We start from the raw sequence: 15,933 nt of genomic DNA, 5'->3' as shown, positions 1-15,933 counted from the left end.
GCTAACTACAATAGTAACAAAATTCTAATGCAAGCATGAGGGAGAAAGAATAGGCGATATAGGAATGATCAAGGGGTTTTTGCTTGCCTTGTTGCTTTGCGGCACATGGTTGGTCGTCAGGTGGGTAGTCGTACCCGGCAACAGCGTCAGCGTCAATGTCTACAGGAGAGAAGAGGGGGAGAAACAATAAATATAAAGCACAGATGCAACACGATGCATGCCATGACAATATGTACGGCTAGGCATGCACTAACGCAATATTAGTTGTCAAGGACGGATCGGGAAAATATCTCACGATATTTCTCGGGTCTCTGGCTACTACCGGACATGCGAAATGGATGGAAAAGTGCCATGTTCCCTATGATGGAGACGTGTGACAAACGAACGGATAGCGTATCCCGGTTCGTCTCGTTTTTTTATCAACTTTCATGTATAAAATATTTTCATCCGGATTACGAATTAATTTATATTAATTTTTAAAGTTTTATTAATTATTTAAGAATAAAACAGATTTAATTAAATTCATTAAATAGCTATGACATCAGCATGATGGCATGCACACATCAGCAGTCAACAGTCCAGTTGACTGGTCAAACTGACCAGTGGGCCCCACGTGTCGTACTCACATTTTAATTTTGTTTAATTAATAATTAAGGAGACTAGTTTAGGGGGAGTGGGACCCACATGTCATTCTCTACTTAATTAAATTAATTAACACATTTTTATTTATTTAGCTTAGGTTTAATTAACCTAATTAATCATCCAAATTAATTACCCTAATTAAATACTTTAATTAAATTAGGGATTTAATTCAGTCAACTAATTAATCATTAATTAACTAATTATCTTAATTATTATTTTTAATTCATCATTTTAACTTTTTTAGAGGGGGTGGGACCTCTCTGTCATACACACGGGACATGGTTAGTGGGGGCCTAATCCCCACTAACCGCATCGGTGGCAAAGGCCCGATGCCAATAGGGGGGGGGGGGCGGGGGCGACGACGGTCGGTGGTGGTGGCCAGCGGGCCAGAGGCAACCACAGGTGCAGCGAGCGAGAGCGAGGCAGCCGCAAGAGGCGAGCTGCAGGAGGCGCGGGCGAGCATGCAGTGAGGCTGGTGCTGGCAGTCGTGGCTCGTCGGTGCCGGGGGGAGCAATGCGTGACCAGGGGAGGGGCCCGGCCAGCGGCACGGGAAGGGGCTGCGGGGCAGCACGACGTCGGGGCCGCCCGTGGCTCGCCGGAGTGCGACCAGAGGGGGAGGGGGAGGGGGGAAAGGGGGAGGGGTAGAGCCCGAGGCTCACCGCAGTTGAAGGGTGGCTAGTTCGGCGAGGCTCGGGGTAGTCCGGCGTGGAGGATGACGAGGAGGACGACACGATGGGGATGATGGCCGACAGGGGGTTGACGCCGACGGGGGCGTCGGGGCGGCTTGATGGCGGCGGGTTGAGGGGTGGATCCGTCGACGGGGAGTGGCAGGGAGGCGCGGGGCGGCCGGTGGTACCGGCGGTGGCCGGCGACGTGCCGGGGCCATGTGGGGTTAGACCGAAGGGTGGGGGGCGCAGGGCGCCGCCAGGGTTGGGGAGGGCTCGGGGTGGAAGAGGGAAAGAGTGGAGTGGGGGTGCCGTTAGGGTTTCCCTTGGGGGTTTTATACCCCCACGTGGGGGTGGGCCGATTTTGGGCCGGTTGGCCAATTTAGGTGGGCCGATTGGGGCCGGCTCTATGGGAGGAGGGGGGGGGGGTTATTTTATTATTATTATTATTATTATTATTGTTATTATTTATTTCTATTCTTTTATTTATTTTTAGGACCAATTAGCTTTAGTAAAAATGCGAGAATTGCTCCATTAAATAGTATGCAATATTTAATACTGTCACAAAAGTTTTGGGAGTTTTTAGAATTTAGTTGGAATTGATTTAAATAAAAAGGCATTTAATATTAAGTTTAGCCTTTGTTTTAATTGTTTTGAGGCACTTAACAGCATGATATAATGTTGGTTATAATTTTGAAAAAGCATGTGGATTATTTGTAACCCAAACATGATTTTTGTTTTTAGGTTTTCCAAATTATTAATTCCATTTATTAACTGAATTTTTGAATTTCAAAGGAATCTTGAATGAGGTATGGTTCTAAGATTGATCATGCACTATTGAACAATATGATTAGCTTAATCATGGTGATCACTGTAGCATAATTACATGGGTTACTGTAGCCTAATCTGGGAATGTCACACTAGAGTAGTGGCAATCGCCAAGGCAACCGAGCCGTAGAGTGTAGAGGTTGTAGTTGAATTGGCAAAATTTGACCTCCTCCGCCAAGTCCCAAGCAACCCTCATGGTTGTGAAAAAACCAGTACCTGTGTTTAGGGTTTGTCCATGTGGACACGTGCTATTGCCATCCATTGAGTTGTTTCTTTTGGCAAATCGTCATCCTCAACCACTACATCCTTAAGGTCATCCTCTTTGAGACCTATTTCCTTCATCATCGCCTCCACATTGCTCGTGGTAGAGCCCCAGCCCGACGTTGATGCATCCGTCAGATCTCTTGTCCCAGAAGTCTTTGCTCCACGCGTGATGAACCCGAAAACTCCCCCCCCCCCCAAGCCGTGCAGCTACAAGTCAAAAATCCAATCTATTGATGGTGGAGAGAGAGGGCATGTGAGAGGAGGTCTCAATGTTGGTGGCTAGCGCTGCGTGGAGAAAAGTAAAACCCTAACGAGGCGTATACATAAGTTAATGCTTGTGTGTGCTTAGTTTCGTTTATGAGTAAGTGTGCTTTTTATTTTTTTATAGAAAAGTGTGCCTAGTTTTTCTTTTGAGGGATTGTGTGCGCTTAGTTACAAAGCCCACTAACTATGACCAAGCATAAAAGCCCATTTAGATAACTCGGGCCGAATGGAGTGGTAAGCCCGTGATACGTTGCTACAGCATGTCAGTGTAACCCATCCGGGGTCCATTCTCATCGTTCTCCCGAAACCCAGCGCCCAACGCCGCCACTCCTCCGCCGCCGCGTAGCCGGAGAGATGTCGAGGCTCGCGGCTGCCGCCCTCCGCGGCGCCCTCACCGCTTCCGGGGCGCGCTCTTACTCGACCCCAGTGGCATTTCCCCTTGCATCCTCTCGTCTCTTTTCAACCGACGCATCCGGCGCCGTAGCGGGATCACAGGACGACTCATCGTCCGGCGAAGGTAGCTCTCGCATCCTTGTGCTATGATTTTTGTGAACTTGTAGGTATTCTCTCGTATCCTAGTCTGCTCCTTTTTGTCCGTCGAGGTCTAGCCGTTTAGGGTTTAATATTCCGTTCCGCTTTAGAAGGAGTGGCGGAATGTAGGATGATGGACCATGCAGTTCATTGAGGTATGGTGGAATCTGTTCTGACGGAGTCCCATCTTTTGTAATCTGTTGCGGGCATCTGAATTTAGGGTGTCAAACGTTTGGAACGCGAATCACAAATCCTAAAATACGAGATAGTGCTGTAATCTTACTCAGAACATTAGTTGATTATTCATGCGCTGTGAAAATCAGTACTACCTACAATCCATATTACTCGTCGCAGCTTTAGTACAAGTTGTTTTGGATCGGAGGGAGTAGTTGTTTTGTATTGAGAGGGATTAGGCCCAGTCCTCCTTTTGATTGTGATTGGAAAGGAGGTGTTGGGTTGGATTACAATGCATAAAAACAAGTCTGCGAGGAGGACCATTTTATCTCCTTCCGGTTATGATCGTGATACCGAGTCAATTCAAGGTTCTTATTTGTAGCTTTATATCTTTTACCATTCCTGCATGTGACTTTGGAGGCAACATTTTTTGGATCTTTTCAGGTCATTTGCTTTTCTCATGTGCATTATTTGAACTGAGTGGTCCTTCCCATGAGATCTTGAGGATATTTATCTGCTGTTAGATTGAGTGTTCTTTGCTTTGGGGCTACTCCACTACTATTGATACCTGGAACTAGTTGTGCACTATGTGATTTTTACTGATTTTTGGGCAGTAGTTATGCTGTGTTGCACTATGTGGAATCTTTAGAGTAAAATTTCTTCCATGGTGTAATAGTTTTGCAAACTTTGTGATTTTTGTATTTGAAAACCTTCACGCTGTACATTTCAGTAACAGTTATCTACTGCAACAGGCCATACCTATGGAAGGTTTTACACTAATATTTCTGGTGTCGGCCGTCTTGGCAAGAACATGCTGAAGACTGACATTATCCATTACCTTGACCAATGTGAACTGTCACTGGATGATGTGAAGATTGATTACAACAAGGGATTTTATCCCATGGGCGCGTACGGTTTATTTTCTGCTCCCTAATTCATCGGTGTATCTTGTTTTTACTTGAGTTTTTGGCTGCATATGCATGAGCGGTTTGTCCTAATGTGTATTACTGAAGTCAGTAATGCCCAGGAGTCTACAATTGGATTTAGTGCCTCCTTCAAAAAGAAATAGCCTTTTAGGGTAGCACTTGAAATGTGAATCTTATTTTGTGGTTAAGGCATGAATATTATCATAAGTATTTAGAAGCCTTGTCTATACTTAGTACACTAACTTGTTTCCAAGTCCTTGTCTTTTGTTTGTTTGCCATTCTGTCTGCATGGTTTAATCATGCTCTTTTCATGCAGTATGCTAAAGCAATCGTTTATTTATGTTCTGTGTGCTAGCATGACATTCACGTTTCACTTTTCCTTGATGCTTGAAATGCAGGAAGCATAGTTTCTTCTTATTAATGTCCCTGCATGACACTAACCAAGCCTGTCTAAACACACATAACTCATTTCCTCACATATAAATATCCGTCTTTATTAAATGCATGTCATGTTTAATTTCCCTGTCATTTTGGAATTGTTACGGGTTTGCAGCTAAATATAATGTTCTCTTACTGATTTATTGTGAGTATCAATGCGATTTCAATCAGATTATTGAAGTTTCCTTCAGTGGAATCATTTGAGGCAGCACTCAGGCAAACAATTCAGGGTCGCATGTACAGGCTTGAGAGGGTAAGGCGGCACTCTTTTTATCAGTTATCTCATTTGGTTTTAGTAATTTCCAGTACACTGATATGTATTCTATTTGGATATAACAGGTGAGTCCTGATGTGTGGGAACACAAGATATCTTTGAATGGAAAAGCTGTAAGTGATAGATTTGTTTTTAAAATTTGGTATGTGTTACAATTATTGACCATGCAAATACAAAGAAATTCAATAGGGAGAAGAAAGCGGAAAGTGTTCTTCTGCTCCCGAGCTCAAATGAGCTCGGGTGTACAGTATTTTTTTTTTTTTTTGTGATAAACATCGACAAAAGTTGTAAGTGCTTGCAAAAATTCATCATGAAATCACATTCCTATAAGGCGTGGCAAAAAAAAAACTAATTCAGTGCTCCAAAATGCTTTTGAAAGTAGCATTTTCAGAGTACCGATTTTTTTTTGCCACGCCTTGTAGGAATGTGATTTTATGATGAATTTTTGCAAGCACTTAAAACTTTTGTCAATGTTTATCACAAAAAAAATCAGTTTTTTGGAATTTATTTTGATTTTACTGTTCACCCGAGTTCATTTGAGCTTGGTCTAAAAAATTATGCGTCCGAAGAAAGCACACTTTTTTTTTCTTTCAGTTCCCAGTTTAATTAATACTAATGTTGTTGCGATCCGTAATGCAGCTATTGATGTTTTCTAGCTGATTTATTTTGTTTTTGCTGTTTGGGTCTATCCAGGTACTGTTGCAAGGAGTCCCTCGAAGCGCTCAAGCTGATGACATAGAACGTTTCTTGTGCGGCACTAACTATGAACCTCCTCCATTTGAAAACTTTGTCAGGTAATATACTTTTCGGCAGCGATCCTTGTTAGCTAGGATGTGATTAAGTCCATTCATCCTTGTCTGATTCCACCAATGGTTTGTGCAGAGCTGGGGTTCCTGAGCCTGTAAGAATGGTGCTGGTAAAGTTCGGCTCGAGGACTGATGCAACCAATGCCTTCATTGCTAAAAACAAGGGTTTCTGTCTGAACAGTCCTGTTACCATGCGGGTTATTCAGTAATTTGTCAGATATTATCATGTGATCACCTCCTTCCCATCAAACCTAGGATGTGAAGCCTATAGGCGCATGTGATAGAGACTCCATTCAACCTGATTTATTATGGGTTTTCTCTGCCACTTTATTGTACCATTTTTGTTGTCAACCTGGACCTTGTGCTTGTGCTTAGCTTGCAGGTTTCCTGTTATGACAGAAGTAGTTAAACGAGTTAATCTAATAAATGTTAATACACATCATTTTCTCGCTGGCACGATGGATTGTATTACTATGATGCTCCTAAGTTGCGTAGAAAACCAAAAGTTGCAGCCATGCAGCTGGGGTTCCTGTGCGTTTAAACTGTGTGTTGCTTAAAAATACAGGTTGTTGGGCTCGGGAAATTTTGAGGTCGTTTCATCTTCCATTTGGTTCTAGATACTGAAATCCCGGGCATTAACTTGCATATGCTGTGCCGAGGAGATATGTGAAGAATGCAAGCAAAGAAATATGTTCCCCTTGGCTCTCAGTACTGCAACTGAAGTTATGAAGCGGAAACAACTGGTCGCGTATACCAGCAACAACAACTTGACAGTTTGTTGTTTATTTCAAGATAGCTTGCGGGAGAGGCGTTTTGGCTCCTGGGTACATCTGCACCCGGATGAACAATAATGTAAAAAGAAAACAGTGAATGTTTTAAACAAAATGTGAATTTTTTCTGGATGTTCCTGTCGCAAGCATGCTTGGTAATTTTCATGTGAAACGGATCAGTGATGTTTTGTCGGTGAAAAAAATAAATTTGAATGTGACATTTTGAGGTAACAATTGATGTTTAATTTATTTATTTTTGTATAGGCTAAAATGCTTAACCTTTTTACCTAAAAAATTTCGGATATCATTTGAATGTGACAAAGAACACACAGAAATTTTGTTGGAATTATTTTCACATTTCGAAATTCATTTTTGATGGGCAGGAACACGTGCTCTCCGGAGCCGAGTTGCATTTCTCATAGCTTGACGCCTTTTCCCGTCCATCTCCCACGCTCATGGAGTTAGCTCCGTCCTAAGACTCCTTTCAAGATTAGGGTGATTTTGTTCCATGGCAATATTGTCTTCTGCTTTGATCACCCGCATCGTGGTCAATTGGAATGTTGACAAAGACGCTTCCAACTCATGGTTCAGGGTTTGAGGTTACGAAACAAAGATGAATCATGTGCAATCAGAGATTAAGCCATAAGATCCCACCCCAAAAACTGCAAGAGTCGGGGGCACCTACCGAAGGAGTCTTCCCTCCATGGATTCAATGACAAAAATAACCCTATTGAGAGGTCCTTTGAGGTTTTGACCAATTATTCCAATCAAGCAGTCCGATCCTTCTCCTCTCTTTTGTTCTTATCTCTAGCTCATAATGACTAAAGATTGAATGTTCTAAGCCATGTATCTGAGCCAGTTATTTGAGTATTGTTGTGTTCGACTCTAGCTTCCGACCAGTCCACTTCACTTCGGAGGTCATAACAGCTTAAGAAAAAACTGAGATCAGGCCCGCGAAAAGCGCGCAGACACACATGCCAAGGAATGAATCCATTTTTTCATTCTCAATACCAGGGGTCTTCTCCGGACACAAACTATTTGTTGTATGAATATATGGTGTGTATTATGTTTTATTTACTACGGTATAGCACATACCAACATATAGGGGCAATCCTTCATTAGTCCTCGGCCATTGAGATCTAAGCGAAATTCTATTTATCTGCATGTAGTTCAAGTGTAGTTTTCCCCCAAAATCTTGACTCTCTTAGAGTCACAGGCAGAGCTGCACAAACCAAACCAATCCAACATGAGAATAAGCGAGGATAGCCAACAAGGAGCAAGGCCGAAGAGAATATGACACGGGACACTCCAGGTGGCAATGTACGTGCCCTTGCCGAGGTTGCTGAAGACCATACCGGAAACGCATAATCGAACGAACCTACCACGATGGCAGGGCGTGACCGACAGGGTGCTAGATGTTGTCTCTGTGTCCATCGATGACCCACTCTCGTCCCAATCCACCACGGGAGGTGTACCACGCGACTGTTACTTGTCCACTATCCATCCCTCCTTCCAGTCCTCCCACTCAAAGTCGTCCGATATGCGGTCCTCCGAGGAAGACATCCAACGTTATTGGTTTCGAAGCACCGACTGCTGTGAGCTTCCCTTTGAATAGGCTGAGGTTGGATCCATCTTTTTTAGGGTCGGCATCATTGTACCGAGGCTTCGGATTATGCAAATGACGATTTTTGGCTTCGTATTGTGCTGTCACAAAGTTAGCCACCTCCTCAGTAATCAATGCCTCGACCATCGATGCTTCAATTCTACGTTTATTTTTACATTTAGCTCAAAGCGTCTTCTGCATCCTCTCAGTTGCAAAGCACCAACGATTTTGCACGGGCCCACCCAATCTTGCCTCGGTCGATAGATGTAAAAACAAATGCTGCATTGGATTAAAGAAGCCCGACAAAAAGATCTTCTCTAACTTGCAGAGCAACTCCGGCGCCAACTCCTCCATGCCATCTACCACGCCAGGCGACAGTTCTTTCGCACAAAGAACACGGAAGAAATAGCTCAGCTCCACTAGTACTAGCATTCATCCTCAGGAATAAAGCCACGTAACATCACCGACATTACCCGCTCAAGCCATATGTGCCAATCATGACTCTTGAGACCAAAGATTTTAAATTTTTCAAGACTTGCTCCCCTCTTTAGATTCGCTGCATACCCATGGGGGAACATCAAGTGCATTTTGACCCACAAGATAGTTTCCCTCATAGCTGGCCTTCCAAGATTGAACCAGGCCTTTGGCTTCGACTAGTTCTGCTTTCCTTTCGATTCTCGCATGTTTTATAATGGTCTATGACATAGTGTCTCTTGATCGACTCTAGCCTTAGTATTATCATTTGACTTCCCATGTATGCCAAACAATGTACCAAAAATGGCCTCTCCAATATTCTTTTCAGTGTGCATCATGTCAATGTTGTGTGGAAGAAGGAGGTCTTTGAAGTAAGGCGGATCCCACAAGCATGGCTTGTGAGTCGAGGCGTGTTCTGAATTATACCCCTTGAAATACTCTGGATGCTGTGGATCAGGCTCGAGGGCGTTTAACTGATCCAGGATCTGTTGGCCTGTCAACGCAGGTGGTGCCAAGGTTTTGACAACTTTACCTTTGGTAAAGTTCTTCTTGTCTTTTCTGAACTGATGGTGAGGATCCAGGAACTGTCTATGCAAGTCAAAGCAAGAATAATTCCCACCCGCCTGCAACCAATGAAACTGAAGAGATGCCTTGCACGCGTGGCACGGGAACCTTCCATGCACACACCATCCAGAGAATAGTGCATACGCCGGCAAGTCATGCATCGAGTACATGTACCACACATGCATTTTGAAGTTTTCTTTTCTAGCGGCATCGTATGTCTTGACCCCATTATCCCAAACTTCTTGCAATTCATCCTTAAGCGGCTGCATGTACACATTCATATTCTTCCCCGGATAGTTGGGCCCTGGAATTATCAACGTTAGGAATATGTTCTTTCTTTGCATAATCTGCCCGAGAGGGGGGGGGGAGATTGAGTGGAATGACAAATATAGGCCAACAACTGTATTGGGTTGTTGTCATACCGAAGGGATTGAACCCATCCGTGGCGACGCAAACTCGAGGATGCCTTGGATCTGCCGCTTTATCCTGATGTAATCCATCGAAATCTTTCCACGCTTCCCCATCCGATGTGTGTACCGCCATCTTATACCCATCCGCATCTAGTTCGGTTCTTTTGCCCAATTTGTGCCATGTTATCTGTTTGGCTGTCTATTCGACCATGAACAGACGTCGAAGCCTTGGTATGATTGGCATATACAAAAGAACATTAACTGGGATTTCGGTCTGCCTCTTATCACCCAATACCATTGTCTACCACAAGATACCTGCAAGACTTGTAAATGGGACATAGTCCAAGTGTGCATACTCCTTCCTAAATAAGCCACATCCTTTCTCACAGGCATGTATATGCTCATAGGGCATCTTAAATACACAAAGTATTTTGTCCGACTGGTACATGTTTGCAGGCATAACATGGCATTTGGGTAGAAAGCGTCCAAATAGTGTCATCATCGCGTCGTAGCATTCTCCTCCTAAGTTAAACCGAGCCTTCAGAGCCATCACTTATCCAATGGCATCAAGCTCACAAAGCTCAGTGTGCTTGTGGAGAGGACGTTTTAAAGACTCCAACATTTCATAGAAGGACTTGTTGGGGAACGTTGTATGGGAAACAAAAATTTTCCTACGCACACGAAGACCTATCATGGTGATGTCCATCTACAAGAGGACATTTGGATCTACGTACCCTTGTAGATCGCACAGCAGGACGCGTTAAGAAACGCGGTTGATGTAGTGGAACGTCTTCACGTCCCTCGATAAGCCCCACAAACCATCCCATGAACCGTCCTGCGATCCGTCCCACGATCCGTTCCGATCTAGTGGCGAACGGACGGCACCTCCGCGTTCAACACACGTACAGCTCGACGATGATCTCAGCCTTCTTGATCCAGCAAGCAAGACAGAGAAGTAGATGAGTTTCCCGGCAGCGTGACGACGCTCCGGTGGTGTTGAGGATCTACTCGTGGACGGCTCTGCCCGAGCTCCGCAGAAGTAAGATCTAGAGGTAAAACTATGGTATCTAGATCTAAGTTGCACGTGGCAAAAGTTGTCTCAAATCAGCCCTAAATCACCACTATATATAGGAGCGAGGGGAGGAGGCTTGCCTTGAGGGCCAATCCCTCAAGGGTGCGCCGGCCATGGGAGAGGAGGAGTCCTACTCCAATCCTAGTCCAACTAGGATTGGAAAGTGGAGTCCTTCTCTTCCTTCCCATCTCCCTTTTTTTTCTTTTCTTTGGTTTTCTTCTTATGACGCATAGGCCCTCTTGGGCTGTCCCACCAGCCCACTAAGGGATGGTGCGCCACCCCTAGGGCCTTTGGGCTTCCCCCGGGTGGGTTACCCCCTCCCGATGAACTTCCTAAACCCATTCGTCATTCCCCGTACATTCTCGGTAATGCCCGAAAGCTTTCCGGTAACCAAATGAAGCCATCCTATATATCAATCTTCGTTTCCGGACCATTCCGGAAACCCTCGTGACGTTTGTGATCTCATACGGGACTCCGAACAACATTCGGTAACCACACATATAACTCAACTATACTAAAACATCGCCGAACCTTAAGTGTGCAGACCCCGCGGGTTTGAGAACTACGTAGACTGCTACTGCAACAAAAGAACTTCCAACGGCGCCAGAAATAGGTGTGTTGACGGCACCAGGAATCCTTCTGCTACGGCTACGCCTTAAGGGACTTCCTAGGAAAATATGCAAAGGATTTCCCCCGTGGCCTTGGAGCCTTGCGTTGGTGTTCCCTCAAAGCGGAAAGGGTGATGTAGCGCAGCGGTCGTAAGTATTTCCCTCAATTTGAGAACCAAGGTATCGATCCAGTGAAGGAGTATCACAAGAGCCTGCACAAACACAAAAAGCTTGCTCCCAACGCTATGAAGGGGTTGTCAATCCCTTATAGATTGTTCGCCAAGTGAGAACTGAAAGCAACAAAGTAACAAAGCAAAGTAAAAGCGAAAGCAGAAACGATAGGTGTGAATAGACCCGGGGGCCGTAGTGTTTACTAGTGGCTTCTCTCATGAAAGCAAGTAGACAGTGGGTGAACAAATTACTGTCGAGCAATTGATAGAACCGCGCAAAGTCGTGATGTCATCTATGGCAATGATTATATCTATAGGCATCACGTCCAAAACAAGTAGACCGATACTTTCTGCATCTACTACTATTACTCCACACGTCGACCGCTATCCAGCATGCATCTAGTGTATTAAGTCCAAAAGAACAGAGTAACGCCTTAAGCAAGATGACATGATGTAGATGGACAATCTCATATCTACGATAGAGCCCACCTTGTTATCCTTGATGGAAAATACACGATGTGTGCCTTGCTGCCCCTACTGTCACTGGGAAAGGTCACCACACGGTAAGAACCCAAAACCAAGAACTTCTCCCATTGCAAGAATCATAGATCTAGTTGGCCAAACAAAACCCAAGACTCGAAGAGACTTACAAGGATATCAAATCATGCATATAAGAAATCAGCAAAGACTCAAATATATAGCATAGATAATCTGATCACAAATCCACAATTCACCGGATCTCGACAAACACACCGCCAAAGAAGATTACATCGGATAGATCTCCATGAAGACCATGGAGAACTTTGTATTGAAGATCCAAGAGAGAGAAGAAGCCATCTAGCTACTAACTACGGACCCGTAGGTCTGAAGTGAACTACTCACGAGTCATTGGAGGGGCGATGATGTTGATGTAGAAGCCCTCCAACTCCAAAGTCCCCTCCGGCAGGGCACCGGGAAGGGTCTCCAAATGAGATCTCGCAGAAACAGAAGCTTGCGGAGGCGGAAAAGTATTTTCGTGGATCCCTTGATTTTTTTCTTCTGATTTTTAGGGAATATATAGGCGCAAGATCTAGGTCAGGGGGGCGCGAGGGAGGCCACAAACCTGCCCACCGCCGCCCCCTGGTGGCGGAGAGGGGGCTTGTGGGCTCCCTGTAGCCCTCCTGGCTTGGCCCACAAGCCCCCTGATCTTCTTCCGTTCGGGAAAAAATCATTTCGGGGATTTTATTCCATTTGGACTCCGTTCCAAAATCAGATCTGAAAAGAGCCAAAAACACAGAAAAAACAGGAATTGGCACTTGGCACTGAATTAATAAGTTAGTCCCAAAAAAAGATATAAAAGGTACATAAAACATCCAAAGATGACAAGATAACAATATGAAACCATCAAAAATTATAGATACATTTGAGACGTATCAAGCATCCCCAAGCTTAACTCCTACTCGTCCTCGAGTAGGGAAGTGATAAAGAATGAATTTTTGATGCTTTCATGCTACCTAGCATAGATGTCCTTTGTAACTCCTCTTATGTGACGTGAATGTTCAGATCCATTAGATTCAAAACAATAGTTTGCTATTGATGTGGAAACAATAATAATTCAAGAAAACTAGCAAGGTAATCATGAACTTTCAAAATAACAAGGCCAAAAGAAAGTTATCCCTACAAAGGCATATAGTCTGGCTATGCTCTATCATCATTGCACAACAAATTTAAATCATGCACAACCCCGGTATTGGCCAAGTAATTGTTTCACACCTTTACTTTCTCAAAACTTTTCAACTCTCATGCAATACATGAGCGTGAGTCATGGTTTTAGCACTATAGATGGTGTGGAGTGTGGTGGAGGTTGCAAGACAAAACAAGGAGAAGATGGTCACATTAACTAGGCATATCAATGAGCTGTGGAGATGCTCATCAATAGATATCAATGTGAATGAGTATTGATTGCCATACAAATGCTACACTAGAGCTAAGAGTATGTGAAAGCTCTTAAAGAAAACTAGTGGGTGTGCATCCAACTTTCTTGCTCACGAAGACCTAAGGCAATTTTGAGGAAGCCTATCATTGGAATATACAAGCCAAGTTATATAATGAAAATTTCCCACTAGCTATATGGTGGTGACAAAACGAGAGACTCTCAATTATGAAGATCATGGTGCTTAATATGCCCAAGTGTGGAAAAGTGGTAACATTGTCCCTTCTCTCTTTTTCTCTCATTTTTTTTTATTTTTTTGGTGGGCTCTTTGGCCTCTTTTTTTTATTTTTTTATTTTTTGTGGGCTTCTTTCGCCTCTTTTATTTCATCACATAGGACAATGCTCCATTAATGATGATCATCACACTTTCAACTCAAAACTCAGAGCAACGATGACTCTATATGGAATGCCTTCGGTAGTGTACCGTGACAATGATCTAGCATGGCATAGACATTAATGGAAACATCATGCTAGCTATCTTATAATCATGCAATGGCAATGTAGACGTGATGGCACATGTCATGGTGGTAGTTGCATGGCAATATATCTCGGAATGACTTTGAAAAAGACATAGTAGGTAGGTATGGTGGCTGTTTTGAGGGAGGCTAATGGTGGGTTTTGTGCACCGGCGAAAGTTGCACGACACTAAGAAGATAGTGATGGTGGAAGGTGAAAGTGCATCTAAACCATGGACTCAACATTAGTCATGAAGAACTCATATACTTGTTGCAAAAGTTTTATTAGTAATCGAAACAAAGCATTCAACGCATACTCCTAGGGGAAGGGTTGGTAGGTATAAACCATCGCGCGATCCCGACCGCCACACAAAGGATGACAATCAATAGACTAATCATGCTCAGATTTCATTACATAGCGGTTCACCATACGTGCATGCTACGGGAATCACTAACTTCAACACAAGTATTTCTAGAACCACAACACCTTACTAGCATAACTTCAATATTACCAAAACCACAACTCAAAACTAATTGAGATGAATCAAACTTCTCTAACTATTCAATGCACATGAAGGTGGAAGTTTTCGTATCCCTTTGGATAACTACCCCTTTTGAGACTACTTTCAAAGCATAGATCAATTACCAAGCCACGCACCGCTGTACTCTAAAAGATATAAGTGAAGCACATAGAGCAAAAGTATCTAGCTCAAAAGATATAAGTGAAGCACATGTGAGCTGAATTGTCTACCAAAAGATATAAGTGAAGCTCGACAAAATCACGGTGAGTGCATGTCTGTCTCTCTAGGTGTGAAGCAAGGATGATTGTGACACAACAAAAAGAAAAGAATCCTACGATACAAGACGCTCCAAGCAAAAACACATAACATGTGGTGAATAAAAATATAGCCCCAAGTAACATTACCAATGGATTGAAGACGAGAGAGGGGATGCCTTCCCGGGGCATCTCCAAGGTTAGGCTTTTACGGCATCCTTGAATCTATTGGGGTGCCTTGGGCATCCCCAAGCTTGAGCTCTTGCCACTCTTTATCTCTTTGTCCATAAGAACTTCACCCAAAACTTGAAAACTTCACAACACGAAACTTAAAGAGAAACTCGTGATAACATTAGTATGAGAAAGCAAACCACCACTTCCTTAGGTACTGTAGCAAACTTAAATTCTACTTATGCTGATGTTGGGTTACTGTATTTTCAATCTCCCATGGCTAATACCCCCCGATACTATCCATAGTTTCATCAAAATAAGCAACCAACACAACAAAAACATAATCTGTTAACAACAGACCAGTCTGTAGCAATCTGTATATTTCGTATACTTCTGGTACTTCAAAAAATCTGAAAAATTACGAAAGTCTGAAGAATTTGTGTAGCAATCAGCAGCAAAAAGAATCAACTAAAAACCTCTTACAAAAAAAATGAAAATTCTTTTCGTGAGCAGAAAGTTTCTGTCTTTTCCAGCATGACCAAGCGATCATCCCCAAGACTAGTCATAACGGTTTTGCTTGGCACAAACGCAAAAAGAAACACAAAAAACACAATCATAACAGAATTATGAAAGTGTGGAAAACACAAAACAGAAATAAAAAGGATAGATTCGTTGGGTTGCCTCCCAACAAGCGCTTTTGTTTAATGCCCTTAGCTAGGCAAAATGTGATGGAATCACGTATAGTCATCTTTGGTGCTCAAACCATAAGTAGCCCTCATCATAGATTCATAAGGCAATCTTATTTTATTTCTAGGAAAGTGCTCCATTGCCTTCTTTAAAGGAAATTGAAATCTAATATTCCCTTCCTTCATATCGATGTTAGCACCAATAGTCCTTAGGAAAGGTCTACCAAGAATAATGGGACATGAAGGATTGCAATCTATGTCAAGTACAATGAAATCCATGGGTACATAGTTCTTATTTGCAACAATAAGAACATCATCGATCCTTCCCATGGGTTTCTTGACAGTAGAATCCGCAAGATGCAAATTAAGAGAACACTCTTCAATCTCATGA

The 15,933-nt window shown here is 43.4% G+C and overlaps 1 protein-coding gene across 1 annotated transcript; it reads left to right on the top strand.

Moving 5' to 3' along the window:
• The first annotated feature begins 2,896 nt into the window (after positions 1 to 2,896).
• On the top strand, positions 2,897 to 6,254 carry LOC123448969. Its single transcript, XM_045126028.1, has 6 exons — positions 2,897 to 3,180; positions 4,121 to 4,277; positions 4,904 to 4,985; positions 5,072 to 5,119; positions 5,700 to 5,800; positions 5,889 to 6,254. Exons 1-6 carry the CDS (start codon positions 3,018 to 3,020, stop codon positions 6,019 to 6,021), a joined length of 684 nt encoding a protein of 227 aa, XP_044981963.1. The 5' UTR covers positions 2,897 to 3,017; the 3' UTR covers positions 6,022 to 6,254.
• The last annotated feature ends 9,679 nt before the right edge of the window (positions 6,255 to 15,933 follow it).

The sequence above is a fragment of the Hordeum vulgare genome, chromosome 4H, assembly GCF_904849725.1.
Source record: "Hordeum vulgare subsp. vulgare chromosome 4H, MorexV3_pseudomolecules_assembly, whole genome shotgun sequence".
Lineage (NCBI taxonomy): Eukaryota > Viridiplantae > Streptophyta > Magnoliopsida > Poales > Poaceae > Hordeum > Hordeum vulgare.
The sequence above is the reverse complement of the archived record's forward strand: the minus strand, read 5'-3'. Positions and strand labels throughout refer to the sequence as shown.

What these genes read in the sequence shown, in the direction of transcription:
- LOC123448969 (XM_045126028.1), top strand. Translation starts at nt 3,018, where the DNA reads ATGTCGAGGCTCGCGGCTGCCGCCCTCCGCGGCGCCCTCACCGCTTCC. An exon ending in GCATGTACAGGCTTGAGAGG is followed by an intron (nt 4,986 to 5,071) that starts GTAAGGCGGCAC and finishes TGGATATAACAG; the next exon opens with GTGAGTCCTGATGTGTGGGA. An exon ending in CCATTTGAAAACTTTGTCAG is followed by an intron (nt 5,801 to 5,888) that starts GTAATATACTTT and finishes TGGTTTGTGCAG; the next exon opens with AGCTGGGGTTCCTGAGCCTG.